Raw genomic sequence first — 11,829 nt, 5'->3', positions numbered from 1 at the left:
TGTGGGGGGTTGCGAATTCATTGGCTGATGCCGACAGTTAAGCAACAATTATTGGCGAATTGAAAGCTAACATTCTTCGTGTAACACAACTGGCAGTGCACGAAAAAAGTTGCCTAAGTTGGGCGACCAGTATTTGCATCGTTGAAAACAGCTGCAGTGGCAATATGCCATAAACCATTAAAAATGTAAATGCCATGCACTTCTGTCTTTTAAATTTCAAAAACTGTCTAAATTTATCTTGAGTTATTTCTTACATTTTAAAGTTCTATAAATAGGACTTAAAAACATTTAAACTGAACTATATTAAGTGCCAAATCCAAAATTTCTCAGTAGAGCCATTTTAAGTTTATTGAAATATATTTTTTCTTCTGTATTAAAGTTTTGGCAAAAGTTTTATAGTTCTTAATTTTTTTTGAGAAGACATTTGATTATTTTATATACTTATCACAGTATATGTGCATATTTCAGTATTTTAACTTAGTTATATAGAAAATAAACACTTAATACTATTTAGCTTTAAGAAAAAAATATTATGTTACTTTTAGTACTGCTTCAAATAGTATTATGTGCCATTAACATTCAGTGAAGGGATATATTATGTTGAATAAAGTACACTCAATATTGATTTAAAAATGTATATTAATTAATAATATTACAAAAATAATGTATGTTTTAATAATAACCTCGAACAGTGGGATTGCAAAACTGGAAATTTATTAATATGATCTCGAATATTTTGTTTAATAAATTCTGGTATTTTTGTTGATGGCGGTTGCTTTCCTCTTTTATGGTGTTCAACATTTCCTCCAACAGACTTTTTAGATAGTGCAGTAGTAATAAATGTTTGTGAAATATAAAAAGGTAAATAAAAAATACTTTGCACACTTTAATAGACTGACCATCTAATTCAAAGTAGTATTGACGTGTATGATTTCTTTTATCGATCCTTTTATCATTTGTTATTTTCTTCCTTTTTATCGGTACGGACTTTACATTTAACGCAACAAATTGCCGTTTGTGGTCAATGTTTTTTCACTTTTCCAAAATGCCTTGTGAATTTAATTTCTATGATGAGCTGAAAAATGTATGGAACATTTAAGGCGACATTCTGTCTTGCAGGGTGCAAGAACTCTTTGTGCTGGGATAGTTTGTGTTTTAATCGGACGTTCCTCTCCTGCTGCTACTTTTTGTTTTCTAATGTTATTTTTCCAATTTAATGAATTTCTCTTTCTTTTTTTCCCTTTCTCACATTCAGTTGTGATTCGTCCACGATATTAGTCAAATTTTGATTATCTGTATCTGAAATTTCCGAAACTGATACATCTGATTCAGAACCATTCTCGCTTTGATGGTAATCAGGATCGTCAGCTATACAATCTTCATCGATATGTGTAGATGTTTCATGTACAATATTAATGTTATCGCATTGGAGAAGATCTGAAGTCTCTGAAGCGAGAGTGGGTTGTATTGGTGCAACCGATGTTTCCAACACTTCATAGTAAACGATGTTACCACTCTGACCAAATGCATACAGATTATCATCACACACAATATCACTATGGCTTATTTCTTGATAACCAGCCACAGTTTTGTCGACATAAATCAAGTCATCTAGGGGTGAATTTATTTGCCTTTCAATTGATGAACTAAAACGAAAATGACCCATTATCAATCTTAAAAAATGAAAATATGAATACTGTATTTTTGTTTCACGGATCTTTTGTCAAACCAAATTAATGGATTTAATACTATGACATTCGGCTAAAACAAAATTAAACAATACTATTTCCAAACTCGAATAATCGAGCTACACTATTATCTTAAATATCAGCCAGGTTTAACATACAATTTAATAACATTGTTTGATTTCATAAAACTGACCTGACTACCTTTCGTTTCTGAATCGTTGTTTGACACTGCGGTAGTAATTCATCACAGTCATCAATAATATTATTGGTTTGTATTTTCACTAAGTCCAGAATACGTTTACTTCTCTCCGACATTATTGTAATTAACTTTTCTTATTTGGAATAAATGTTTCAATGCAAAACTGTTTCAAACATTCGCACAAAGGAGTTAATACAACAAAAATGTGCGGTCGTATGTCAAGTGTCAAACATTGTTCGTACTAACTCCGCAAGATAACACTTAATACTGTTTAATTGTATTGGTTGTTTTGACTGAGTGGACTTAATAGCAATAAATAACAAAACACCCACAACTAAAGAGTATTAAAAGACTTAAGTATTCTTTGATTCCAAAATCAAGATGCACTTAATATTCTTTAAAACGCAATATCTCAGGAAATAATTGATATAGGAGTTAATACTGTTTACCATGCGAAAGAAGAGGCAAAATCATGAAGTTTAGTGCAATAAAGTGACTTTTGAAAATTTTGGAGTTAATACAGTTCGGTTCTAGGGTACAGTCCAATTATTGGAACGTTCTAATGGATTCGAGCAGTCACGTTGAGAATTGCCATTATCGATTGGGCGCATTGCATCGGGGAACAAACTTATCCTACCTGGTATGGTATAGCAGGCTACAGATAGATGTTAAATATGGAAAATTATGGGTTAATACTTTGGACGCGGAAGACGCACACGGTGCGTAATGACCAGGCGGCCGATCGATGTAATTAACGTGCATTTTAAAGGGGGCAATTAAAATCTCATTATCTATTCAGCAGCGAAAGCGTTAAGGGGGGACATGCTCGTCGTAGGTCAAAATTGAGTTTTTATTGTATTTTCAAACCATGATCCTGGACACTCCTTAAACGTTGTAGATAATCTATTTATATAATTTTGAAGCCTTATTATCCTTCATGTTTATGTTAAACATTTGATGACTTTATAAAGTATTTTTGTTACATGAAATAGTATTCTTTTAAACCTCTCGCTCTAATTTTTTAGAATATAGTCATGTTTCGGTACATAACTGTGCAGTAGTGTTAAGATTTTTTACATTTATTAATTTTTAAACGCATTTATAAAACCATCAGTATAATTTATATCGACATTATTATAGTGAAATATTTACGATAAAAAATTATATTGATAATCTCTGTGATCCCAAATTTGATAAGAATTGGGCATTTTATTATTCAAAAAATCGGCAAGATTAACACATTTGAAGATGATTCTAAAGATACTTTTTATAAGCTATGTCTTTGACCATTCAAGTGTGATAAACATCTTATGAATAATGAATGCTTTATAATAATTATTGTCCTAAGAATAAGGTAGTGTTTTTTTGAAATACGCCATTTCTTTTGTCATTCCCCAGTGGTTAACCTACAACATACGGCCGTAGCCATAAATTGACAAACTATAATTGAAGTAGGGAGTAAAATGATATTGACGCGCGTGCTTGAACATGTACCGTTTAAAAAAAATAAAAAAATATTCGGTTAGGTACATGTTCAAACACGATATAAGGCTGCACCAAGGGAAGACAACTAACACATTATACAATTAAACGAACCTGATGTATTGGCCTGAAATCTGAATATGAACAACCTGGTTGAGGATCTTCACCATCACAATATAATGGGTCAAGTATGTCTTCGATAATCTCGCGCTTGATGACGGCTGGTTGTTCATTTGTCTCAGCGTTTATATCAGAGAGGTCCACTTCAAAGGACTGAAAGGGGCATTATTATACTTTATATACACAGTAAAACCAGTTTCAGCGAACGCAACTTCATTAAGTGTTCAATAATTATAATCACAATGAATTAGTAGGTAGGTACATAATAAATGTTTTTCGGTTATAGTGCCGCAGATGACCGCACGACCATTTATCATTTTGTTTGGCAGAAACAGTTTATCCCAAGTAGACAATTAAATTAAATACCCTTTTCTGTCAGCGGAGATGCTTTCAGATCCAATATTTTTTGTAATTATTTAAAGTTTGATATTTCCAAACATTTCGATGCAGCATTATCACACACTAAAGTTGAGTTAGGTTAGATTAGGTAAGGTCAGGTTATGTTTAGTCTAAAAAGAAAGTTATAAAAGGCACCATTACCTGTATTTCTTGAAACAAATTTTAATATTATCGTAATGATTCTACCTATTTTGTCAAAAACGCAATACACCTATAATATAATCTTATACTTATCGTTATTATTCCAAATTATTGATTGTGAAAGACGACGTAGGAAACATTTTCAAAAAACTAACCTCAAAATGCTAAAACTTCATAGAATATCCATATAACAATGTATAGTAATTATAATCCCTTGAATTAGTAGGTAAAGGTTCAAATTGACTACAATATAACGATCAAGCACATATTATATGCTAAGAGCGATTTAGTGTCTATGATCATATCTATGCCATATCCGACATATTATATTATATACATATTGTATGACAGCTATGACATCGTATTTACACTCTGTGACACCCTGTAACACAGGACGCCAACATAAGAAACGGGTTTTTCGGCATTTATAAGACCGATCGTTATACCTAGTCTATTTGAGCCATTACCTTATCTAACATGTCACGAATGTATCGTAACTGTCAAATCTTATAATCGAGTCATTTTTTGAAACAACATATTTTATGTCATCGTATGTCACTACGCAGTTTGTAAAAAAAGCAACATATTAATATTCCCCACTAATCGTTGTTATTTCAAATCAAAAAAACTCAGTTTTAAAAAACTAACCTCGAAATTGCAACTTGAAACGTCGCCATTCTCTTCCTTTACATGAGTGCAAACTTCCGGGCTATTTGGGTGGCTGGTCTGCGTATCAAACAACGGCTTGCCTTCTGAATTAGATGTTTCTCTATCACATTCTTGCTTTACATCCATTTTATTGGTAAATACGCCGGCACAACGTGACAAACAGAGTCCATGCAAGGTACTGCAAGGCAAGTGTTGCCGCAATACATATACTAAAACACCGCATTTAATAATTATATATTATCTGTGGTAGAAATACTGTAAAGAATATCGAGGTCCATTTACCTGGAACACCCAATGTTAAAACTCCAACTTTTTTGCGTGCATTTGTTTGTGCATCGTTAGTGCACGTTTGTGCACGATTTTTTTTCGTTTGTGCACCTATAATAACCGAAAAATTCCAATTTCAAATTGGGTGTTCCAGCTAAACGTTGGGTCACCCAATGTTGAAATTTCAACTTTTTTCGAGTGCATTCGTTTGTGCATCGTTAGTGCACGTTTGTGCACGCATTTTTTTCGTTTGTGCACGCACATTAAGGGGGTTATTCGCATTTCAATTTGGGTGATCCAGCTAAATGCTGGATACTTGTGTCACTAAACATGTGTTTTTCCTTAAATTTAAATTGTAAACACTTGTGCGTTGGTAGAGAACGTTAGTGCACGAGTTTGTTTTGCTTTTACACCTATATTCAGCGCGCTATTTAATTTTAAAGTTTGTATGCAAAACCTGACTGGGTGGGTTTAAAAAAATATTTTGTAGTTAAATCTCTTGTTGCATAGCTAGTGCGCAATTCTTTATACTTTTTATTTTTTTTCTCATATAGTGCGCGAGTTATTCTATATGAAATATTTAATTAACGTTAAGTAGAACCACCCAACAAACTTTTTAAACTTTTTATTAAGTCATCAATTTGTCTATTATTGGCTTACGTTTGTGCACGTGCTTTTTTTGTTTTCTCGATTATATCGATAAATAGATAGAGATATTATTTTTTTAAATTTAGTGACTTGATACTTGAACCATTAAATTTGCCTTAAAATTTTTTGTTTAGTGCATCCGATTAAATTAATTTATTTAAACTTTTAACAGGATTTTTATAATTTTTATCTCTTATATGAAGCTAGTAATTAGATTTTGAGCGGCCGTCAAGTATTAAAACCAAACATTTTTTTTCCACATTTTTTAAATGTACACCTTTGAGTAATTTAATTACATGATTTTTCATGAAATTTTTATTGTCTTTCCATTTAAATTACGCGAAAAATTCGCATTTTTCCATTTTCACTAAGTACCCCGTCAAAATGTGCTGAACAAAAACGACCGCATCCGTTTGGAACATCCAGTCAAAAGAGTCTCCTCAAAATAGCCAAAACGGTGTAAGGCTCACTAAATATATCGGTTTATAATAGACTACCTCAAAATTGACAATTTGATTACACAAAAGTGTCAAAATTACAAAATCATTCAACTTTCTCAACATTAATCTATTTATTTATGATTTTGAATGGATCAATGTCAGTTTTATAAGGAAAAATTCAGTAAATTATATAATTAAACTTACCTACTGTTTTTTAAAATTATCTGTAATAAAAATAAATACCGTTAAGTTATTAGAATACAATTAGGTATGCATACTTTTGAAAAATGCAATAGGTATGTTTTTATGCAACGATATTTTCTTCAAAAGATAATATTGGAATGACATTTATATTTTTTTTATATAAAGGGCTTAACTTGCAGGCTCTTACTCTTCTTAATAATATTTGCATCTTCTTTTTCTCTGTTTCTCCAGGTGGTGCAACGTATGCGTGTAGTTCTGGTAGGTGTTATGTTAGGAGAGAAGTGTTAGTCACTTCATATTATGCTATGCAGAATCGATATCAAATAAAGTTTTGTAGGTTCTTTAAAAAGTTATTGCCTCTGACAGCTTCGACAATTGTTTCACGCAAATGGTTTTCTTTTGAATGTGTGTGTTTATTAGTTCTTAAACAACGTACCTACTTACATGTATGTTTACATTTATATTTAAACTCATCACGATTATGAGTTTTTAAATGACATATTTGTTTAGGTACTACTTTCAAAATAAAATTCATCACACGCAAATGGTTTTTCTCCTGTTTCGTTTTATGAGCGTTAAGATAATTTTGTGCCGAGCCTCCGTATAAGTAGTCAATTTATTTAAAAGGTTATTCACCATTTTGTATCTTTAAATATGTTTGAAGATTACTGCATCGCGAGCATCCAAATGAACATACATTGCATTTATAAATTTTTCACGAGTATGTTCTATATAATATGTACATATTCATTTCATGTCTTTTAAGACAACAAAGTCGTACGCATTTATATGAATATTCATCGAATTTTAAAGGTTTTTCACCAGAATTTGTAATTTGTTAGTTTTTAAGATGACTTAGTTGCGAGCATCTATATGAACATACATTGCATTTATAAGGTTTTTCACCATCCACCAAAAATGGCCGCACGGCTTAAGCGTTGGTATATTGCGTCAAGGGTCCCTATTCCAATCCTCGGTCCGGCAAGTACGCATTTTATTCGCGAAAATCTATATGAACATACATTGCATTTATTAGATTTTTCATCGGAATGTGTCATTTTGTGTCTTTTAAAACTTTAATTTGCGAGCATCTATATGAAAATAAATCGCATTCGTTAGTGTGTTCGTAGTCATACTTGGACCGTGTCAACGCGGCTTAAGTGCTCAGCCGTAGTGGTTTAGCGGCGGTGTCCTGCGAAACTCAAACGTATAACCGTGTGTGAAATGTTCGTAGACAGTGTCTTTTTTGGGGCATAATACACACGGTTATACGTTTTAGTTTCGCTAGACGCCGCCGCCTCATGCCTGCCAAACCACTACGGCCGAGGTCCATTTACCTGGAACACCCAATGTTAAAACTCCAACTTTTTTTGCGTGCATTTGTTTGTGCATCGTTAGTACACGTTTGTGCACGATTTTTTTTCGTTTGTGCACCTATAATAACCGAAAAATTCCAATTTCAAATTGGGTGTTCCAGCTAAACGTTGGGTCACCCAATGTTGAAATTTCAACTTTTTTCGAGTGCATTCGTTTGTGCATCGTTAGTGCACGTTTGTGCACGCGTTTTTTTCGTTTGTGCACGCACATTAAGGGGGTTATTCGCATTTCAATTTGGGTGACCCAGCTAAATGCTGGATACTTGTGTCACTAAACATGTGTTTTTCCTTAAATTTAAATTGTAAACACTTGTGCGTTGGTAGTGAACTCGTGGTCCAGTGGGTAAGGCGCTCGCCTTCCACCCGAGAGTTCCTGGGTTCGATTCCCGGTCATGACAAAAACATTTATGTGTTTTTCTCAAAGCCTGGGTGTTTGTGATTGTTCAAAATTACTAACAACCACCTTGTACGAAAAAGCAAGGATATGGTTATTAATAATTCTAAAAAAAAAAAAAAAAAACGTTAGCGCACGATTTTGTTTTGCTTTTTTACCTATATTCAGCGCGCTATTTCATTTTAAAGTTTGTATGCAAAACCTGACTGGGTGGGTTTAAAAAAATATTTTGTAGTTAAATCTCTTGTTGCATAGCTAGTGCGCAATTCTGCATACTTTTTTATTTTTTTTCTCATATAGTGCGTGAGTTATTCTATATGAAATATATAATGAACGTTAAGTAGAACCACCCAACAAACCTTTTTAACTTTTTATTAGGTCATCAATTTGTCTATTATTGGCTTACGTTTGTGCACGTTCTTTTTTTGATTTCGAGATTGTATCTTGAGAGATATTATTTTTAAAATTTAGTGACTTGATACTTGAACCATTAAATTTGCCTTAAAATTTTGTTGTTTAGTGCATCCGATTAAGTTAATTTATGTTAACTTTTAGCACGATTTTTAAAATTTTTATCTCTTATATTAAGCTAGTAATTAGATTTTGAGTGGCCGTCAAGTTTTAAAACCAAACATTTTTTTTCCACATTTTTTAAATGCTCACCTTTGAGTAATTTAATTACATGATTTTTCATGAAGTTTTTATTTTTTTTCCATTTTAATTACGCGAAACATTCGCATTTTTCCATTTTCACTAAGTACCCCGTCAAAATGTCCTGAACAAAAACGACCGCACCCGTTTGGAACATCCAGTCAAAAGAGTCTCCTCAAAATAGCCAAAACGGTGTAAGGTGCACTAAATATGTCGGTTTATAATAGACTGCGAAAAGCGGAAGGTCGAGACGGCTTAAAAGTCTTGGTCGCTCCATGAAGAGAGGAGAAAACAACTAATTTTCGAGCATCTATATAAACTTTCATCGCATTTTAAAAGTTTTTATCAGTATTGCCATTCCATATGTTTTAAGCTTACTAGGTATTTTTAAATTACATATTTGATTATATTGGAAATCACATTCATCCCACGCAAATGGTTTTTCTCCTTAATGTGTAAGTTCATAAGTTCTTTCATTGAATAAGTTTATGTTATTTGAATATGTTTCTGATAATCTATATAAGTATATAAAACAAAGTCGGGTTAGTTACACCATTTATAACTCAAGAACGGCTGCACCAATTTTTATAATCTTTGATTTGTTGGATTTGTCTCCGCTCCGAATAGCAGAATAACTATTAAAATATCGGATAAATCACGGAAAAAATAAATTATGAAGAAAATTCATTTTCTCATACATTTTGTATGGAAAGGCTTTTGACTGACATCGATGAATTTGAACGATGAAAACCTCGCGCATTCGAAAATAAAAGAAAATCACAAAAAATTTAAATCCGTATACAACGCCATCTCTGATACATGACAGAAACAATAAAGAAGAAACAAACAAACAAAAGAAAGAATGATAGTCGAAATGTCTAACTGTCAATGGTGTTGTGTGCCCAACATTTCGTGCTTCATGTCAACAGCTCAATTTGCTTGAAAACGGTACTCATTAGGATATGACAATCGCTGAAGCAATTGTTTCTGCATCTCCAATTCAGATACGCACATTATTTGATATCATTATTTGGACATGCTTACATCGAATCCACCTGAACTGTGGAACAAGTAAAAGGATGACATGTCAGAAGACATTTTACATCGAATTTGTGTACTTCAGTTCAAGAATACCTATCTCGATGTGAATGAGGAGATACATAACCAGGCTTTGCTTTTGATCGAATACATGTGTTACCTCATGTGCGGCAGTTTTTTAGTCAAGTTAGGAATGCCAACGCCACATCGTGGAATGAACGACGCTTTCAATTGAGAATTGGAACGTGATCGTGAATATGATCGAGATGCATTGAACCAATCAGTTCGAACGAATGTACCACTGTTGAACCCTCAACAGAAGGAAGTGTACGATACGTTAATGAAGGCAATTGATGATGGAAATGGTGGCTTATTTTTCCTCGACGCGCCCGATGGAACTGGGAAGACATTCCTCATGTCATTGATTTTGGCTACTTTTTGTGCGAGATCCGAAAATGCTGTAGCAGTTGCTTCTTCTGGGATAGCGGCCACGTTGTTAGAAGGATGCCGAACGCCTCATTCAACGTTGAAATTGCCGACTGAAAAACCGATACGCAACATTGCGAAATACTCAGCAATGGCCAAAGTTTTGTTAGCAAGTAAAATCATCACCTGGGATGAATGCACAATGGCGCACAAACGCGCATTGAAAGCACTCAATCGAACTATGAAAGATCTGCGCAATGACTCAAGAAGTTTTGGAGGCGCAATGATTCTACTATCTGGCGATTTTCGCCAAACACTACCAGTCATTGCAAGATCGACCGCTGCTGATGAAATAAACGCTTGCCTCAAATCATCGACTCTGTGGTGCTATGTGAAAACACTTCAGCTGACGACAAACATGCGAGTTGCATTGCTAAACGATCCATCTGCCGAAGATTTCTCCAAACAATTGCTGACTATCGGTAACGGCCGTGTTCCTGTCGATGAATCGAGCGGATTGATTTCGTTTCCGCTGAATTTTTCCGATTTCGTCTCAACTAAGGACGAACTCATCAACAAAGTGTTACCAAACATCATTGCTAATCACAAACATGACAATTAGTTGAGTGAACGAGCATTCTTGCGGTAAAGAACAAAGATATGGATCACTTAAACTTCACAATTCAAAATCAAATCGTTGGTTCACTGCATTCCTTCAAATCTATCGTCTGTGTAACAAACGAAGACGAAGCAACCAACTATCCAACTGAATTCTTAAACTCATTGGATCTGCCTGGCTTGCTACCGCACAATTTACGACTGAAGCTTGGCTCGGTAGTCATCATTGAATTGAAATTGAATTAAAATATGTGAACTTGCCAGACCCAGGATTCGAACATGGGACCCTCGATACTATAGACCGGCGCTTAATCCACGCAGTCATAGTGTGTGTACAGTGTGAACAGTTCAATATAATTAAAATACTTTTCATTTTGATTTGATTTTTGCACATTTATTGAACTTATTCAATATGAGTATTCATTTTAACTTAATAAAAAACTGAATTTAATTCAGCTAATAAGTTAACGCACGATTATTGATTCTGAGGCGGTACGAAGTTTGCCGGGTCAGCTAGTTCTTCCATATACCTTCTGTTGAAAATAATGTAATTTCTATGCCATTTTACCATAATATTTACAAACCTATTTCGGAAGTCCTATTTTAGCTTAACTATTAAAAAATAATAAAACTGTTAGGTAATAGTATTACAAAGATTTTACCACTGCGTTTCATTAGTTAGATTTTTATCTAAATTAAAACTGTAAACATCTTTACAGTCTTCTGATGTTGGTAAATTGAACGATCAAGAGTTACGTAATTTTAACATAATGAATAGCTGCTAAATAAACTATGTTTTAAAAATCGGACGAACTTGATATTGTTATATGGCAAACGTATATAAGTATAGACAAAGTATGTATAAGAATCCGTGGTAAACTCAAAATACCTAAACTATCAACTTACCAACTTTTGGCAGCATCGTATCGAATACGTTGTTTAGGAACTCATAAACTTACACATTCAGGAGAAAAACCAGTTGCGTGTGATGACTGATGACTTTGAAATGTAATCAAATATGTCATTTAAAAAACCTAGCAGTCTTAAAAAATGTGGAATGACAATACTG

At 33.5% G+C, this 11,829-nt stretch overlaps 1 protein-coding gene across 1 annotated transcript; it reads right to left on the bottom strand.

The window, feature by feature from the left end:
• Window positions 1–1,381: 1,381 nt before the first annotated feature.
• On the bottom strand, window positions 1,382–4,836 carry LOC147077489 (uncharacterized). Its single transcript, XM_085940883.1, has 3 exons — window positions 4,678–4,836; window positions 3,484–3,642; window positions 1,382–1,646 (listed from the first exon to the last, which is right to left on the bottom strand). The coding sequence occupies exons 1-3, from the start codon at window positions 4,822–4,824 to the stop codon at window positions 1,635–1,637; spliced, it is 318 nt and encodes a 105-aa protein (XP_085797009.1). The 5' UTR covers window positions 4,825–4,836; the 3' UTR covers window positions 1,382–1,634.
• Between the last annotated feature and the right edge of the window lie 6,993 nt (window positions 4,837–11,829).

The sequence above is a fragment of the Rhyacophila brunnea genome, unplaced genomic scaffold (genome assembly GCF_057557595.1).
Source record: "Rhyacophila brunnea isolate RB1 unplaced genomic scaffold, BYU_Rbru_1.0 scaffold_13, whole genome shotgun sequence".
Lineage (NCBI taxonomy): Eukaryota > Metazoa > Arthropoda > Insecta > Trichoptera > Rhyacophilidae > Rhyacophila > Rhyacophila brunnea.
Note: the sequence above shows the minus strand (reverse complement) of the source record. Positions and strands in the feature narration are given on the sequence as shown.